We start from the raw sequence: 19,377 nt of genomic DNA, 5'->3' as shown, positions 1-19,377 counted from the left end.
GACTGTAGGGTCTTAACCTCAGTGTTTAAAGTTGTAACTCAAGTTCTATTTCTCACTGGAAAGCACTTAATAAAACTAAAATAAAATAAATAACAGTGACTTGACTTGGACTTGCAAAGAAAAGTCACTTTATTGCTTGTTTCACATGAGCAAACTGTTCTACAATTTAGTATTTTCATACTTTTGTTTGCACCGAGGCAGTGATGGGTCAATTCACTACATGGACATATGTTAATAATCAGACATTATTGTTAGATTGGGAAGAAAAAGGGAAGAGAAAGAATGCAGTTTTTCTCACTGCCTTTTTTCTCTGTTCAGGACCAGTACCAGTTGTGCTACAGGGCAGCGTTGGAGTACCTGGGGAGCTTTGACCACTATGCAACGTAACCACTCCCACCGAACAGCTTCCCCGGTCAAACCTCTCAGGAGTGTGCCAAGTGTCCCATCTCCGCTGCCATCCTCTCACCCCCTACAACCCATCCCCTCGCAGCTACCGGAGGGGTGGAGAAAGGGACGAGCTTGCAGACCCGTTCAATCACAGAGATATACGCAGAGTTAACCAACCTCGTGAGATTTTGCTTTAAAAATGATAAGAGAAACAATACAGTGACAATGACAAACATGACAACTCTTGTACAGATACGACAGCGCAGACTGGCAGCTCGCCTCTCTGCTCTGTCGAAGCCAAACCTCCCTGATTGTCAAAGGCTACTGGTAGCACTAAGAGAGCGTTCTCTTTGTTTTCTTTTTTTATTAATTTTATTGTCTATATTATGATTCATTATGTCAAATGCTATTGTTTAGTATACTTTTTTTTGTTGTTTTTAATAATCATTTTAATATCAGACATTTCTTCTGTCTTAAACTGCCCAATCTCGGGCATGCATTATTTTCATAATCATTTTTAGGGTACTTTAGCACAAGGGGCATGTATTTTTAACATGTTTCTAGATACTAATACAGGAGGACCACTGTTCTCTAAGCTGCTGTCAGATCTCTTTTGTCACTTGACGTTATTGTTTTATTCATTTTATGTCATAAACATTGTTTTTGGTCTTACTCAGTTCAGTAACTCAAATTGCCTTTTCACTTGCCGTTTGCGATTTAAAAAAAAAAAAAAATCTACTTTGAGAAAATTGATTTCAGAGCACAAACTGGCTGTCGTTGTCCTTCTGTAAACATGGTAGCTAACTAAAACACAAGTGAATTACCTAACAAGCGACTAAATCAGAGGTGTACAGAAATGGAAAGCACATTATTTCTATGTTTCTTTGTTCTTGTTTTGTTCCGTTTTGTTTTTCATCAGAAGCCTATGGCATTGAGGCCTTCATTGCTCCACAGCGAAGAACTTACCTGAGGAAAACAGACTTTTATACCCAAAGGGTAGATGACAGAAAATAAACTCCCAATCTCGGAATATAGATGCTCTTCAAGTCCTCCCCATCTCCTCGCTTGCCATTAGCCTGGTCTGTTTACTGGAGTGGAACCACACAGACCGAAAGGAGCAGCAGTGGTTCATATGGGCTGAGGAGCAGAGCCATCACCGTCGGTACCTGTACAGAATCAACCATTCCTACCAGAGAGAAAAAGACTCAGCCCATTGGACTGAAACCTGATATTATTTTATACAGAAATAGAATTATAAATATATATATATATATATATAATTATGACTGATTATATATATGTACGATTACACATAGATATATACACAGTTTCAAAAGTATATTGTTAAAAAGGAGTTATTCTGCTGACCTACCTAGAGACACTGCAGAGAGCCTGCTGTCCTAGAGTGTGTATTAATGGAAACACCATTGTATCTACTGTATTACCATAATAACTTTGACAGCTGGTTGTCCGTCTGACTGGGGAAAGACAGCACAACCCCCCCACCCCACCCATCCAAATGGACGACTCCTCACTCAGCACGGGCCATCGCACCACTAAAGCACACATCTTGTCCCACACAAAGCGCAGGAGAGGGGAGTGTCTTATCCAAGAGGCCTAAGCGTTGTGGTGGCGGTGAGAGGGAGGGGGGACTTGAAAACGCTGGCAAAAAACAAAAATGTTCATTTTTACCTTGTGAATGCTTAGTGCTGTAGGGGTTCAATCTGTTGTACACACAGTCTGTTTTCTATTTGTTGATAAAGAACTGGAGTTTAAAAAGAAACTGTTGATGAAAAAGAAAAAAACATTGATGTTAATAAAGTTAAATAATTGGGTTTTTGTACAAAGACTGGCCTATGATTCTTTGTTTCTTGATCATCTAGTTTACAAAATGTGACTCGTAAATTGTTACACCCTTCAAGTTTGCTCTTTTGTCTCACCCTGGGGGGCACCTGGGACTGTCTGCTTTATCTCCTGCTGAGAATTCTGCGGCTTGTTCTGCCCAAAACTATTTCCTGAAGAATGATCGCTATAGTTTCGGTTCATTATCAGGTTTCCTTTGTTTCGAGGCATTTCTTAGAGCTTCTTGTTCAGGCACTTGAAAGTGTGTGTTTTGTGAAGGTTTCTTTTTTCTTTTTTTTTTTCTTTTGCAGGAGTATAAGTCTGAAAGATTTCCTCCCCTTCCTACTATTCAGAAAGCCCTAGCCAGATGAAAACTGCTTTTTGAATCAGCTTCTTCTATAATCAGCACTGCATTCTCATGTGAATACACTATTATTTGCCAAATATACACAAAGTGATCTTATTCAAGGCCCTCTTGCCAGGTTTTTTTGCAGGACTTTCAGCCACATCTCTCAGTCTTCAAGATCGAGTCTGCTCAGTTGCCACAGTGATGAGCTGGCCTTTATTCTCTCTTTATTTCTAATTATTTCTTCAACAATATTTCTGCTTCTTATCTCACATTAGAGACCACTGTGTGTGATTTTGTGTGTGGTTGGATGTGAGCATGGCTCTGCTGCAGGATGGTGGCATCATATACTTCCAAGGACCATTCAAAGTCTGCCACTTAAACAATCACAACCTGATAGTTTTTGGGTTGCTTGCTTATGTTGCTATGGAAACCACATCCATAGATATTTCAAAAGAGAGTCTTACATGAGCACACTGTTATCTGCCAAAGATAGAACTGTGTCTGGCAAAACCTTCCTAACTCAAGGACCTACTACTGGTTCCTTTCAGACTTTTTCTTTTGAACTTCATGCCAGTCTTCAGCAGCAGATGGAGTTTGCTAAGTTGTTTAATTATTTTACGAAGGTCATTTCCTTTAACAGATTTTTTTTATTGTATTTGACCATGTCTGAACAATTCCTCAATGCAATGTACCACATCTTGCAGATGTTAAAATGACCTTTGTGTGACCCAGCAGCTGTCAGTGATGACTCAAAATGATGATGATGATTGGTACGGCTCTGAAATCGCACTTTACTGATCACTGCTGTGGAGATCAGTCTGGCTATACGAGACGCACTGATCACAAATGAATAAAATATTGAGCATCCATTATATAAGGAGCAGAGAATGGCTAGGTGAAACGTCAGACACAGTCTGAGTGTTGTTTGTCTGCGGTCCTGCGGCTGGTTTGGAGGAGGCAAAGAGCTGCTGTAAAAGATGATGTCTCATGCTTCCATGGACCATTTAGAATCAAACAGTGAAGGAATATAAAGCCAGTTGTTTGCTTGTGTTTCCACTCAGATACAACCATCCATATTTAGTGCGCTATATTTACTGTGTCCACCTTTTAAAGTTTCTGCATGCTCAAAAATCCCACATAGAAACAAAAAAGTAGCCTGCATGGCACAACCTCGTCATCCACAGTGTAATTCATCTCAGTATTAGTTAGGAGGCAAAATAATGTTGATTCATAACTGTCTGAGAGCTCAATTTACTGCTAACCTTGGAGAAATGTAGGGGATGAGTCACCCAGGGGGTTATTTCTTCCACCGAATCTACTAAGAGTTGTTGGGTTGTTTGCTTGTGTTGCTATGGAGACACCACTGTCACTCAAATCTGATCAAATCCATCAGCACCAGCCTATGTGTTGAGGTTATAAGTGTCGAGCTCTTAAATACATAAAGATTATTTAAGGCTTTTATTTGCAAATGTTTCAGTTTTCAGGTTAACTACCTCCAGCTCTCTCAGTAACTTGTGCTGTTTCATTCTCACCATCAACCCACACAGTTCGTTAAATCGCTACCTGCTAGTGTCATATAACAGTGACAGAAAAACTAAAGATGGGATGACTGTAGCTGTGAAAAAAGCTGCACAGTTTGGGTTTTGTGTATACATCACACATGTAATGACTGCAACAAATGAAAAGGATTCAAACATGGAATCAGGCGGTGTGTTTTTCAGGTAAGTGAGGGATGTGCTGTTGCTTTTTCAGCAGTCAGTGACTTGCTGAGCAGGATGGATTATATCAAGATAAAAGAACACAAACAGGATGTCAAGCTGGATTCAAAGTGTCATTTTTGTTGCTGTTTTGAACCTAAGTGGGGCTGTGGACGTGTATATCAGGTGAAACAATATCACGATTTTCTTTTGATGTGATTTTTGCATTGCAGAACTCCACACCTGTAAGGATGTCGTGCTTCTTGATGTGATGCAGAGACATTATTTCTGTTGTGCAGCATGGATGTAGTTGTCAGTCATTTAACACAGCAAGTAGCTTTTGAATGTTTTTGAATGAAAGTTCTAACTTTTATTTTGAGGTGCATTGTGTGATGCAGAATTTTGGTTGTAGCATTTTACAAAATATTCTTTTGGATCCCATAAGACCAACTGACATCCCTGCTGTTGTGTGGAATGTACCCAGGTGCATTATTTACAGTAATACTATTTCTGTATCTCCTGCTGGTTTTCCTGAGGATCTGTCTTTACTTTGCTAAGAAACACTATCAAACAACACCAAGGCTTAGTGTCCTGTTGTCACTATCCTTATGAGGCATCATGAGTGATCCAGAGAGGTAAGAAAAGTTGAAAAGATGAGGCTGACTAAACTACATGCTGATTTTGGAGTATATCATGATGCTGAGTCATATTTTGTAGAAATGATACACAATCTGTGCAAGGTGAAGAAGACCGTGAAGTTGGGTTGCTCTGCTTAAAGATTAAAGACACACTGGAGGATTTGTTCTCTGACCAGAACCTGGCAGAGGACGGATTCCTGCTCAAGCATGTGCAGAAGACCAAGCAGGGTTACGTCAGTCTCAAGCTTCTCACTTGTTTGAAAAAGGTAAATAATGTTTCTCTGGTTTTAGCACGATTTTGAGTGCTTTCTTTTGTGTTGACATTCCAGCTGTTTGAATAAAAACAATGCAGTAAAATGTGAACAAAGCTAAGGGTTGCCAATGTTTGTCACAGATAAAGGCCCTGACCACAAACTGGGGCATGACTCTAGCAGCAGCAACGTCTTCAGACCTTCTGGAAGTGAATGAAGAACGCACCAAAGTGAGGCGCATAACGCCGCTTCCCAAATGGCTGCTGTGCTCCCCTACCAGCAAGCTCCTGCTCGCCTGGAACATTTCTGAGGAGCAAAGCAGAGAAGACGGAGCAGCCAGACACGTGGAGCATCCTTCACTCTCAGATAGGGTCCTGCAAAAGTTCAGCATATATGGCACTGTTACTTCAGTTTGGATCCTGCGTCCTGGTGAAGAGCTTCCCAGGGAGCTGCAATGTTATGCCAAACACCACAAAGAGCTTGGCCAGCATTTATGTGCCGTGGTCAGGTTTGATAGTTTGGAGGCGGTTCGTGAGGCCTACAATGCCCTGAAAGCAGAGGAGGAGAAATGGAAAAAAGAAAATGGGAAGGGCATGTGTGTGGTGCCTTTGGGATTCAAGGCAACACGTCACTTTAATGAAGACACATTATCAGAAGAAAACAACAGAGACCACCTTCAGGAGAGCTCAACTTCTCAAGAACATCCACCAGAATTCTCCAAGGACGTACTCCAGCAGGACTCTTGTTCACCAAATAAGGTTTCTGATGCAACTCCACACACACATCTGCCCCAAACATCCTCAGATAACTCCATGCACAGAACCTTTGACCAGATGTTCTCCAGCTGTGATGGCAAGTCCTTCTCTGGTTCGAATCAGAGGTACAGTAAGAAGAGCTGGTGCTCTGGAGACTGTGATAAAGAGTATTCTTGCAGCCCGTGGGTGCTCAGGCGCAAATTAGCAGCAGATGCTTTAAGCCCGAAGGTGACGAGGCAGCTGAACGCACCCTGGTTGATGCAGAGAGTGCTGCGGCAGCCCTTCGGCCCTGATGGCACCAAGGGTTTTCATGGCAGAGCTACGGCAGCAGGAGGAGATCAGGCTCCTTAGATGAAGGAAGATTAGCAAAGTTGTGATGCAAGATTTTTCTACAAAGATTTAAAAACTATGAAAGAAAATAAAATATGTTGTGCATTCAACGACTAAAGCTCTTTAAGTATTTTCATCATTATCAATGAGAGGGTGTTTATTCAGGATGGCATGTAGTTATCAACCACTAACAATTGGGGGCAGCATTTAGCTGTGTTGTCAAAGCATGCTATCCTGTACATTCACACTGTTCTGCATATGAGTCTAGTTTTGTAGGAAGTAAATAGACTACAATGCATTCTAGCTGGAAGTACAAATTTTAACCTAAACTAAGGTGTTAAAGGGCTCAAGTAAAAGTGTTCCAGAGTCTTAATGTGCCTTTTCTGAAACACGAGTTGCCTCTGCAGCCCTGGGGCCTCAGCTCGTCTGGTCATAACTGCAAATTGCAATGTATATTTGTTCTTTGGCCAGGATGGAGTTACCTTGTTACCACTTTCTCAGAGAAAGAAAGGTCATCTTTCAACATGAAACACTCAGAGAAAAAACCCTCATTGTCCTACTGCATCTTTTTCACAACTGCCTGTTTAGATTTTGGTTCTCTAAGAAGTAGTTTTCCACTCACTGAGATGACATTTGGCTAAAGGCTACTTGTCCAATCATCAAACCACATCTTGTGCAAGACGAGCGTAGTAGCAACATTTGTGTCTTATTTCCAGCCTTTCTAATGACACCTCAACTGGAATGGTCTGTTTATAGTGTTACTGATTGAGGGCTTCCTTAAATTCTTGCCCAAACCTAAACAAAATGTGTTTCTTCACTTATCCACGCCCAATGGAAAGGATTTAATCCAATGTGCATGGGACTGTAACATATTGAAATTCGAAACATACTTTCTTGTTCTTTTTCTCCGGTGTATGTTTAAATGTCAGACTCTCGTCATGAGTAGTGTAATCTTAGCTGTCGAGTGAGACTTTTCATTGTATATAGATCAAGTGTTTCACTTGTGCTGTCCCTGACTTGATTTAGCAATTAACAGCTGTCTTTTATTGCAGCACAGGCTGGTCTAAGAAAACTTTACACATCTGTGAACAATATGCATCGAGGAGAAATGTCCCTGCCTGCTGTGAGGAAATGTTTCTGGGCTGATGGTTCCATTTTAAGGCTAGAAAAGCACTATATTCCACGCCCACTGGAAGTCCTGATTTATTTACATCTGCTCTTGTGTCTAATAATTGAGGTGTGTGTCAGTTACGTTTGCTGTAATAAGCTGCCTGAGTATTTTTTTTAGGTGGGATTTAGATGATTTTCAACCTGCTACCAGTAACCAAATTATTTTCAGTGAGAAGATGATGTTTTCTTCATTTGTGGGAGTTTTATTCTTCTAGTTGTGAAATGGAAAATGCTATATGTGTTGATATCAGTTTGGATTATTAAAGAAAAAAAAAAAAAAAAAAGAAAGAAAAAAAAATCTGCCCTTTACATTACTGTGACAACAACCTTAGAATATCCATCAATAAACATCGCTGGTATGACACAAAGCTTAGGTAAAGATTCCTTTGGTTTTACCCTTTGTCTCTCAGTCAACATTGAAGGAATTTTAAGTCCAAGAAAGTTCGCTCTTGGCCACATCTCCTTCTTGCTAGTGGAACTTTGCAAAGCATGATTTGTGTATAATTTGGCCCGAGGATATCACAATGAGTCATGTTGCTAGAATGAGATATTTGTTAGCAAGTAATGTTTCCTGTTGTGATGCTGACTTCAGTACAGAGACCGCTGCTTCATTTCACCGTCTTTGGCTCCAGACAGAATTCTGAACCATCAGTTCAGTTTGGACCGACGGTGTATCTGTGGATTTAACTGGTTTGTGCTCTCAGACAGCACCTGTGAGGCTTCTCCTCATCTCCCCCTTGCTCGTGCATCAGCTCGCTCTTTTCTGAACTGGTTGTCCTTTGTTTATACATTACTGACCCCACACACCTGACGCATTTCCTCAGTGAATGGGGTATTTATTTAGATTGCAGTCTGGAGTGCCTGATACCTTTCAAAAGCACAGCCATCTGCTTCTCATTTGCCGCTCAAGGCTCAAGGGCTAAAATACTGGTTTGTATTGGAGGAGACATGAATGTGAGATCCACAACAACAACAGCCCTGGTTTTATCTCGGGCCAACTGTTGAATCATCATGAAATACCTCTGCTGTGATAATTCTATTTAACTGGGGTTAATGTAGTCTTAGCACCATTTAAACCAATTGGGAACTTTCTTAATTCCACCTAAACGATTGGAAGACCCTCGCTTTAGCAGACCCCGCAAACTGCACTGATCTGCCCAATTGAGGCTTTTACCAATTGCCTGCTTAAGATGGCAGACTTTTTTGCGGCAGAAGGTAAATGTAAGCCCTTGCTCAGGCCAAAGCATCCTTTAGTGCTCCTGGAGTTAGAGCCAGGGAGATTATCATGTCAGGAGTAATCCGACTCGCCCCACAAGCACAACTATGGAGGAGGAGGAGCAACAGTTGAGGGGGGGAGGCATGCAGAGGAATCAGAGAGGCTCTGTGCTCCACTTACGGTAACCACGCTCTCCCTCCTCACCCTAACCCATCTTCTCCACCCGTAGAGTTCCTGTGTCTGGACCTGAGGAGAAGACCTGCTGCTGGTAAGAGGGTAAGGAGATGTGCATTATCCTTCCATCAGTGCTGTTCCACAGAAGCAACATGCTCTGAGAGACAGCGAGTTTCACAACAGATGGGATAAAAGTTAGGATATCTGTAAAATCTGTTTGTTACATGCCTCTGTACCTCAGTTCTGTTCTACTCTTTGTTTTAGGTTCCAGTGTCTGCACAAGCGGAGCGAAAGTTCTGCATGGAGAAGCATGCTGGAAGAAGTTTTCTGAAGTGAACCCAATGCCAAGTCAAGGACTTCTCTAAACATCTCACTCTCCTCTTTTTGAATGGATCGCCGAGAGTGCAAGGAAGCACATGCTGGCATTCAAAAGAATGTTGATTTTGATCTTCGCAACCTAAAGAAGTTCTATGGAAGTGCAAATATGATACAAGAATAAAACACCCTGGACCTGAATCAAGTCAGGACACCTCCCCTACTTGCAGACACAGAGAGCTGTGATGATTTTCAGTGAACAAGCAGGAGTCCTGCCCTCACTCCTCGCCTGTGATGATGATGGACTTACCCAGCCAGCACTTGCCTGTGGAGGTCAGCTGAAGACGACGCCACGCAGCTAAGTCTGGATTAGCCGGCCAAACGGTAAGAACACCACATCTTCTTTTGTTAGTTTAAGCCGTCAGCTTATGAGGAAGGTGTTAGGTGCTGCTGACAGAGATGCCTCACCAAGTGCTTGAGTGGCAGAAAACACACGTTGGATTATCTGTATCAACAAGTGGCCCTTACTGGAACCACATGGCAATAGTGCACTGCGGCCTGTCACGAAATGCTTGCAGAGCGGTTACCACTGATTACTGAAGAACATGCCATTATACTGGAAGAATAACAAGAAAAAAATATGATAATTTCTTGCACAGTTTAAACAACCTCTCACCACATAGACAAGTTTATTTTGTCAGTGAAGAATATTTTCGTTTTTGCTCATTTGTCCAACATGGTGGTTTGCCTCATTCTCATGCATAATTTCTCTCTAAATACTTACTGGCTTTCCTTTACAAAATTGGTCCACGTAGATATCTTACAAAATAGGAATTCCAGCTAATCATTGCTTACTGCATCCCTCATTTCAAAGATTGTGTTTTTATTTTTATTTTGCAGAGCTGCACATTTAACACTTTCAATCATTTAGAAGCTCAGGATCACAATGTAATGGAGGTAATATGAAAGAAGCAAACCTGATGATACTCACTGTAAGCATTTTACTGAAGTGATGATCCCTATTGCACTAAGCCCATATCATACGTAGAGATTATAGCTGCACCTCGAGAGGCTGGATAGAGGTTAAGCCTAAAGTCAATTGAGCCGTTCAACTTTCATAACCTGCCAAAGCTGGTCATAACTGCAGGAAGCTGAAGGGGAATCTGAAGTGATGTACCACTCCTTATTGTCTTATCAGCTTTTTTTGGCGTATACATGCAAAAATATGCATTGTGCATGTAAATACTGAAGATGATAGCAGTCTGAAGAAAGTGTAGGAAAATCCTGATGTAAAATCTCATCATATTTTGAATGTTTGTACTTGCTTGTGCTTGCTCTCGTGGGTCATATTTGGAAGTCGTATTCAGCGTGTGCCAGATGGCCGTCAAACTTTTGTAACAGCAACATCAACATGTTTAACATGGGTTTAGAAGCGATGTTATTGTGCTAAAAGAGGATCTGGCACAGAGAGATTAGCAGCCAGAATAGCAGCTCATAGACCCTTCTTTAGAAAGTACCTGGGATAACATCAGTCTTACTCACACAAAAAATGATGAGGCAAGGATGCGTTTCCCTGCCCAGTCTCATGTAACCTTTCTTTGTCAGGTAATTGGACTATTTAAATGTAATGTCAGAACTATACCTTCACTCAAGTCTTCCAATAATAGCAATGAACAGACAAATGTGGACAGGTGTCAAATGTGCATCTATAAGTGTATCTACCCCTCACACCTCATTAATGCCACCTGAACTGCTACAGGTTTGAGTTGTGTCATTCCGTGCTAAACTGTTGGGTCACTGGATTAATCTGTATGTAATCCATGGGACATGATAGTAGGCCTTCAAAAATAAAATGGAGGCTTTTTAAGCCACTTACCAACACTCAGTAGATTAAAAACATACAACAATCATGTTTAGAATTTGTAGAATGTGTGTAAAAATGATCACTATGTTACTGGCACTACCCACAGTTGTTTTCCCCTTCTTTTCCTCAATAATGAACAGCAGCTTTCTCACTAACAAGGAACAGGCTTGTTTTAATTATCCTATGGTTACTGAGTGACAGAGCTTGAGCCAGCCAATGTGGCTGCCCAGCAAAATTACAGCGCAGTCTAACCTAAGCCTTTTTCAGTTGCATTAGAACCAAGGCTGGATTTAGAACAGCCAATCCTTGCTCAGAACATCCACTTTATTGTATTTTCTTTCGGCCCACCCTGGTGCCAACACAACATATGTAACTCACCAAGCTTGTCACTCTTCCTCTTCATTATTCTGGCATTTTGAAGGCAGGGCAGGTTTTAAAGTTGGTGCTCCTCCTTCGCGCTGGACCCTGCATGCTGGCCTTACCCCTGAGTTCGAGGTGTTTGACGGATTAGCACAGACACATACACACACATACGGCAAGGCCTGTGCCCCGCCACCAACACTGCAACCAGGTGTTAACCCACGTGACTGCAGATAAAGCCGGCAGGCATTAGTGCTAATCCCGCCCTGATCTTTGGAATATGTCCCTATTACCTCCCCAAGCACTCTCTAGCTGTCCCCAGGCCTCCTGATGCTCACTTAAGAGGGAAAAGACAAGACAAGGCCTCTCTAGGACTCCATAAAGCACGTTGTTTCCTTGCAACAACACAGTAGGTGCCTTTACCACTGTTTGTTATGCTACTGTTATCTTTTCAGTTCAGGTATTTATGGGGTGTGTTCAAAGTAACGCAAAGACAGCCAGTCACATGGGTGGAGCAGAGCTGAAACACACAGCGTGGTAATAATGTTCTGTACTCAGAGGCCTCAGGTTGTTCAGTGGCAAATACACATAAGTTAGACCTGTGGGCATTTCTAGATATCAAGAAGCAGCAGGATTATGTAAATGGGATTACCTAGTGTTATGTGATGGTGCTGCTGGGAGCATGTGTACATCATGGAAGTGAAGTGGGTGTCTAGCCAACAATGGAAGTTTGGACTTTGTCTCAATTTCTAGACAAACCTACGTCAGATGATTTGGGAAAAATGACACTGTGCAAAAGCGTAGTACGTGTGTGTTTGTGGTATGTGTGAGTCACAGTGAAAGGGTGAGTGAAACAGAACAGGCTGTATTTAGGAAATATATAGTAGCCAATGCTATGGAATAGTGACACATAAAAGTTGGTATCTGCTTTTTTCCAGCACAAAGAAGCTCTTCATTCTCGCCTTTCTGTGATCTTCTCTTGTCACATTGGTCAAGATCCAAGCAAGCTGACAAGAAAGCCCCCCTGTCTGCTGGCTTCATTCAAAAGTGTTGACCACAGACGCCCCTTATCCCCATTTTGACAGATCTCTAGTTCATCTTCCATAGGCTGTGGCATTCTGTTGAGTGTTTCCTACTGGCACGGGACGGAGAGGAGGACACGAGTGCCATGCTGCTGTAATTACATTACCGCCAGCTTAGCAGCACCATGGCCACTGACCCAATTATTCCTTCAAAACATCTATTTTATTGTCTCATTTGAAATAATGCCATCTTTGACTCACTACAAGAGCTCGGTTGATGGTTGAGGCTCAGGCTCCAACTGTACAACTGATGCATGCGTTGGAGAATACATAATGCCTCAGAAATGGCTTTGACAGACTCAGGAATTCTTGGCTAAACAGTTCGCTTTGCCTCAAACATGTTAATGACCTTCGAGGACTGTTTTCTCTCCGTTGGTAGCTCATCAGGTGACATATGGCTGACAGCAAACATTCATACCTCATATTTACTCCCACTCTTTAAAAACACAAAGTTCTAATGAAGACTTCCATGCCTGCAAACTCTTTTCTCTGCGTGAAAAGATGATTTTCTCTGTTTGTTTTGGGCCTCACACATTCGACTAGCCTTCACCTCCACACAGAGGAGCAGGCATGGACACATCCGCGCATGATGCTTTGTGAGGGCCTGACATGTTGTGGATCTGCGGGAGCTGGTTTTGTTGTCTTTGCGACTCATCTGCACTTTTATGTCTCAGTTTGAGGATGGGTTTTCCTTCTGCTGGAGAGTCCTCTGGGTTTCCACTATATCCTCTGCGTTGTTGCTTTGCTCTGTTTTCTTGAAGACAGCAGCGTTTGTCCTTTCAGAAAGTGAACTCCTTCTACATGTCTTTCCACCACTCTCTTAAGAAAACACCAGCACCTCTTTTCCCTATCAATATCTGTATATTTATGTCTATGGCAGCAGGGGCCAGTGGTAGATATTAAATGTCTGTGCTGATTAATCAGCCGTGACCATCTGAACAAGCCGCAGAATGCTCCCTGGCACTTTTATTGGCACCAATTGACTGCAGATGTGACTAATGTGTTTCTGAGTGGAGCAATTATGACAATTAAGGTGTCTTCAGGGACATGAGATCAGTGTTTGATGACCAAGCTTCGTCCAGTGTCAGCAAGTGATACACTGGCAGACTCATCTTTACATTACAAGGTAATTGTTTTATCAAGATGAGACTCTGTTAACGGCTGAGGACACTGATGTATCTCTGTTGTGTGAAACAGCTAACTCCAAGGATGAGTAATTGTGCCAAACTGACCTATTAATAGTGAAAGAAAACAATGATCTCATTCTTAGCCGTATATCATAACAAACTGGGCCTTTTGAAATTGAAAATTTATCATATTTCGAGCAGGAGCAGTAAGATTACTGGTGTTAGGAGTTGGTGATGAACCAACAGAAACAAAATAAAAGTTTCCATCGAGGCTTCTATATATCATGTCGGGTGATTAAATATACAACGAGAAATAAACTTGAGACGTATAGAAGGGCAGCGAATAACGTTCTGCAGCAGCAGTTCCACGTTTGTGCAAATGAGGTTGTTAGCTGAAATGTTTGACTTTCAAATGAATACCATTCTACCCCTTCATTGTGTGGAGACTGCCTACCACGTCAAACCCATATGGAATTATGAGTGATGAGTCAAGCTTTGACTGATAGGACTGGTTATACCTGTTTATATGCTGTTTACACCACTGCAGCTCATGTGTGCAGCCTCTTTGTATTTTCTCTCTGCGGTGTCCAAAACACTCAGATGCAGAGGAGTGCTGTCTGAATCGCTCTATAGTTCGTCTTTTTTGTTTTACTTACTCAACGGCAAAAAAGTTTAACCGCACAAGAAAAACCCACTTGTATCACTTTTTACTATTTTTCACAGACTGTCTTGTTTAATGTAATCTACAGGAGCTACCCACTCACTGTGAACACTAACAGAAAATATTCACTTCAGATTTTTGTTTCTATAATAAACCAGACAAAAATATGTGACATTTTGTCTCATTGTAAACAATCCAGCAGCCTGTATATGTATACTACAGAATCCAGTCTGGCAAAACACTTTGTAAGGCTGGTCTGGATTTGCTGTTAGTCACTGCCAGTATACCGTTTCCGGCTCTGGGGAAATGTTTTGCTCATTGGTGACATGATACGAAAAATACAAAGAAGGGAGCTTGTAAAACTTCTCAAATACCAGTGGCTTCATAATAAAGAAAAAGGAAACAGAAGAGATTAGTCCTCGAAATTGGGTTTTGTGGCTGCTATGGTGCCACAGCTGTTAAAAGGGAGGAGCTGTCTAAGATAAAGAGACAAGCACACATGCTTGTTGAGATCTCACTATACATTACATTGCAATTGGTGTGGTTTCTAAGATTCATGTAGGGGAAGGAATGTTTTTCCTCCTTTATAAAGGATTCTTCCAGAATATACGTTTCTCATCAGAAATCATGAAAAGAAACTCATATTCTCATTCACATCAAGTACTTTTGGTATAATAGTCAAAATTTTGAAGAGGTTTCAAGCAGTGATGAGTTGTTAAACTCTTCTAGCCAGCCTTTGGTTCAAATAAGACATTGCAGTCATGTTTTCATCCTCAGGCTGCAGCGATACAGCTTTATACACACACTGCATTCTCAGGTGTCAGCAAGTCATGTCGGGCTCTTGGATCATGAACCCACTTAGAGTGAAAACGAGCTGACAGCAGAATCAGAAACAGTAAACGGTTGGTAAAATAAAAGCCCTTTAGAGAAACCCCAGTTGAGAGAAATGGATTTGTGTAAAGGTCACAGACATTTGATGGTATAAAAGATAAGAGTTATGGCATTATTCTGTCTGTGCTTTTTTGTGACAACTTGAAAAGATGGTTTACATAATTGAAGGAGAGACTGTTTAAACATGTCTGATGTTGTACACTTTGCTTCTCTCTCGATAGAGTTTCAATGCTCCTCCACGTTCTAAGATGAAGTTATGGAAAGGTGCTACTTTTGCCTTCATGCTCTGTGGTGCAGCCCTGTCCACCATCCTTGTTAGAAACATGGCCACTGTGGGACAGTTCAAACTTAAGACAAAATATCCACACACATCTTCATCCTCATCAAGACCGTCTTCATCATTAGAATCAACATCCAGAACCTCATCGTCATCATCCTCATCATCCTCATCCTCCTCCTCAGCAGAACCAAGAGTGTTGCCCCAGCAGGTGGGAGGTCTTCACCGGAGGATCCGTTCAGCAGATGACATGAACTCCGTCCTCTCAGAGTGTAAGATAAACTGTTATTTTCTTCCTTACATGTCTGCTTTGAGATAAGGTGTCGTGTGAAAGGGTTGCCAGGGTTCAGACAGAACACTTAGTACATGACTCTGTTGTTTATAGAACAGGTTTTAGTGTCTTAGGATAACCTGGAGTCAATTAGCACTTCATAGTTCACTGGCTCTCCATAGAAGCCCTAGCAGCTGCAGGGGAGAATGATATATTGCATTTTCTTTTCTTTTCACGTGGCCTCATTGACGGTCATTCATCAACAAAATTGGTTCCATGGAATTAGAACACTTTCTGTTATGCTTGTAATGATAAGAGCAGTTTGTCGCCATCATGACATCAGAAAACACATTTCTGTGTCTGCTCCTGACTTTTGTTATCCTGCCAGCTACAGTATGCTATCACTGTGAACCATCTGTTCTGCTGACATCTCTGATTGTTTAAAACGTTTGCCACAAAATTACACAGAAAGCAGATAATCCCTTCTTCTACCACCTGTCAATAATGTTGCCTTACCTCCTCCCTGTCAGTTTCCATGATGTTCCAGAGCTTCACGGAGGGCGAGCTTCAGCATGTGATCGGAACCTTGCTAGACAGGAAGAAGGGGAAGAGCCGGCGCGAGAACCAGGCCCGAAGGACTAAAAGAGCCCGCAGACCTAAACCCTGCTCTGTGAGGGAGCTGGAGCTGACAGTGAGTGAACTGGGTCTTGGTTACGAGAGTGATGAGACAGTGCTACTGCGCTACTGCAGTGGCAAATGCACAGCCCACCGGCACAACTACGACATCACAATGGAGCACATGATGAGGACGGGCTTTAAGGAGAAGGGCCGCAGGGACAAAGTTAGCAACGGGCCCTGCTGCAGACCGATTGCATTTGAAAAGGACTTTTCCTTCCTGGACAACAAGAGCCGCTATCACACAATACAGAATGTGTCAGCAAAGAATTGTGGGTGCGTATGACCCAGAGAAATGGACTTATCACTTCTTCATGCTGCTTTCAGCCTCTGTTGGAAGAGTCAAACATGGATGCTGTTAAAAGACAAACTGTGGAATATAATCTCAAAGGGAGGAGGAGAGGCTGGTTATGGCTGCTGCACAGTAGCCTTTTGTGACAGACTGACACTTTGATGTGTGTCACCACAAGCTGGGACCAAATCATATGGCTAGCAAGTGTTGTGCTGGCTGTCATGTAAAAAAAAGACAGAAAATGACTGTTGATACCAAAACGTTTTTATCTTTTCTATCTGTGTAGTAACACTGTAAACTGTGGTGTAACAACAACGTAGCAACATTATGTTTGCGATATTATATATGAGTAGTAATAAATGCGATAGACTCACGATGATGAGCCATGGTGGACTAGATCATTGCTGTTACTGCATGTCCCACAGGCATTACCTTCACTAAGTTCAAATCTTGTAGTTTCAAGGGTTATAATGACCGAAGCCACTTTTCAGGGAGAAATGTGCAGAAAAATACATTTTGAAGCCATAAATATAACACAGACAACGAAAACACAATGTACCGATGTTCACTTTAAGTTCTGCACTGGACAGTTTGACCCGTCGACCCGATTCTAATATCTCGGGATCAGCTATGTGCAGCAAGTATATTGATTTAAAGGTGTGTTGAACTGTTGTTATCACAGACCATGACTTTGTGACCTGTTTCCCTGCTTGTATGCATTACTGTTACTGATTGCAGTGTTATTACACAGGTGAGAGAACAAGTATTATTGATGCAATTTTGACAGTGAAAGGAAATCATTTTCTATAGCTCCAGGTTTGATACCCACCTTTAATAAGTGTGTTTTACAGTGTACATTGATGTTGTGTAGATTAACTATGAGGACCAGCTTCAAAACCAAAACTACACTCTCACTTTAGCAGTAGAAGAACATGAAAATGTCCCCCATCTGCTCTCCATAGAATAGCTCTCTTTTTTTCTACTTTCCCCAAATAACCCTGTGTTTCACGTGTAATTACCCACAATCCTCTGGAATTATTTATACTCAACAATTGCCAAAACACACCAAGTCAAACCAACACACATGATAAATTCACAAAGTTACATTCATAAACATCTCACATCTCAAGTTCCAGGTGGTAGAATCTGTTTAATTCTTGTCTCTGGATGCAATTTGTTGAAGTTTACACTTACACAGGTTTTTAGCTAATCTGAGACTCAAGTGGAAAAGAGAAAAATGGTATAAATGAAAGTAGTGGCGTGTTTTTTTGTGTATGTTTTTTCCCAGTGACATAAAACTGAAGCAGATGTTGGGATATGAAGTTGTGTTTGCACCTATCCATAAAACCATGCAACATTTTCTAATCCAACACCCACAGCACAGCCTTCTACTAGCCCTGCAAATGCCTCCTTGTTGTATTGCCTAGTAGACTTTTAGGAGAAAATAAGCTGTAGAAAAGAATCACAAAGCATCTTCTTCACCTTCAATGATCTTTATTTGGTTTGAACCCATTGCAGCTGCCTGAAGTACAACAAACTATGTTTTTTTTGTTGCTGTTTTTTTCCTGAGGTGGTAAAGTGTGGGATGCAGATGCAGTGCATCTTTATTGTAGATTATATTGTATTTATTTGGGAAATAAATTATGGTTTTGCATATTTATTTAGATTACTACACAGAAACAGGAACGCTTATTATCATTAAGCAACTGTGCCAAAAAATGTTTTATCTAACATCTTATATTGACTGCTGAATAAACATAATTTCAGAGGTATGGATGTTTATCATTTATCCTAAGCCATCTGGGGGTGTCAGATATTCTGTACTCAGATTGTATTTAAAATAAATAAAAATAATAAACTTTAATATTGCAAGATGCTGTGAATGATGATGTCAATTACAACAAGATGATGATCCCTGTAGTGAAAGTCAAAAGGAGAATGTGCTGATGATCAGATTACAATAAACAAACTACATGGCACATTAAAAACATAGTGCCATTGTCATGCTAATACATTATTCTGTGAGATCAACTATCTGATGTCAGATGTTAAGTGGCAGCTACTGTGCTGAACACCAGTGGAGTGTAACAGGGACAAACCAATAAGCAAACACTGGGCAATATGTCTGTGAACACTAATATTGTTGTACTAAATTACTGACAAAAAAGAAAATACACAAAGGAACACCCTTCTTCATCATCTCCACATCTAATAGTATGGCTGTAATCTCTTCTTTGTCAACAAAATTGAACTTTTGCTCCTGGCAAGTATTATGTGTCCAAAAAAGCCAAACTTGATTGTTTTTAAATTCCAAAAAACATCACTGTTTACCAAAAAATATTAAAAACATGTCAGGAAGCCACACTGTCATACAGGGTGGCATGCTGCTTCATGACCAAAAAAACAGAAGTTGGTTTTAATCTAATCGCACACACTGTCCTGCTACCAGCAGTAGTCTCTGGAGCTCAAAAACACATTAGTCAAAGACATAAAATAGTCCACAACAATTGCATGATTTAGTTAATTTTCAAAAAGTTTTGCTAAAAACCGGAGTGGCCAGCTGTTTTAGGAAACTTTTGTAGGAACTGGCTGGGAGTGGGGTTGAGGCAGAGTATCACAGACACAATAAGAAGAAGACAAATATCAAATAACACCATGTTATCCTTTCTCTGAAATTCCATAATTCTTTTTGCACCGTCTGTGTTTGGGACATACTGGGTGGTAGTCTTCAACAAACAGCTTTTGCCAGATGC

At 41.3% G+C, this 19,377-nt stretch overlaps 3 protein-coding genes across 11 annotated transcripts in view; all 3 read left to right on the top strand.

The window, feature by feature from the left end:
• The window catches only part of LOC103353067 (receptor-type tyrosine-protein phosphatase F), a 167,551-nt gene extending 165,315 nt beyond the window's left edge, over nt 1-2,236 (top strand). For all 9 annotated transcript variants that reach the window (XM_008275836.1, XM_008275845.1, XM_008275840.1 and 6 more), the window contains one exon: nt 319-2,236. In XM_008275836.1, coding sequence (XP_008274058.1) covers nt 319-387 — 69 coding nt within the window. In that variant the 3' untranslated portion in view covers nt 388-2,236. The remainder of the gene's footprint in view (nt 1-318) is intronic.
• Nucleotides 2,237-4,893: 2,657 nt separating this feature from the next.
• larp6b (La ribonucleoprotein 6, translational regulator b) lies at nt 4,894-6,270 on the top strand. Its single transcript, XM_008275851.1, has 3 exons — nt 4,894-4,910; nt 4,993-5,179; nt 5,308-6,270. Exons 1-3 carry the CDS (start codon nt 4,894-4,896, stop codon nt 6,268-6,270), a joined length of 1,167 nt encoding a protein of 388 aa, XP_008274073.1.
• Nucleotides 6,271-9,444: 3,174 nt separating this feature from the next.
• On the top strand, nt 9,445-17,613 carry LOC103353066 (neurturin). The gene is made up of 3 exons (XM_008275833.1): nt 9,445-9,508; nt 15,331-15,658; nt 16,188-17,613. The coding sequence occupies exons 2-3, from the start codon at nt 15,358-15,360 to the stop codon at nt 16,616-16,618; spliced, it is 732 nt and encodes a 243-aa protein (XP_008274055.1). The 5' UTR covers nt 9,445-9,508; nt 15,331-15,357; the 3' UTR covers nt 16,619-17,613.
• The last annotated feature ends 1,764 nt before the right edge of the window (nt 17,614-19,377 follow it).

The sequence above is a fragment of the Stegastes partitus genome, unplaced genomic scaffold (genome assembly GCF_000690725.1).
Source record: "Stegastes partitus isolate 25-593 unplaced genomic scaffold, Stegastes_partitus-1.0.2 Scaffold59, whole genome shotgun sequence".
NCBI lineage: Eukaryota > Metazoa > Chordata > Actinopteri > Pomacentridae > Stegastes > Stegastes partitus.
This window is presented reverse-complemented; position numbering and strand designations above follow the sequence as displayed.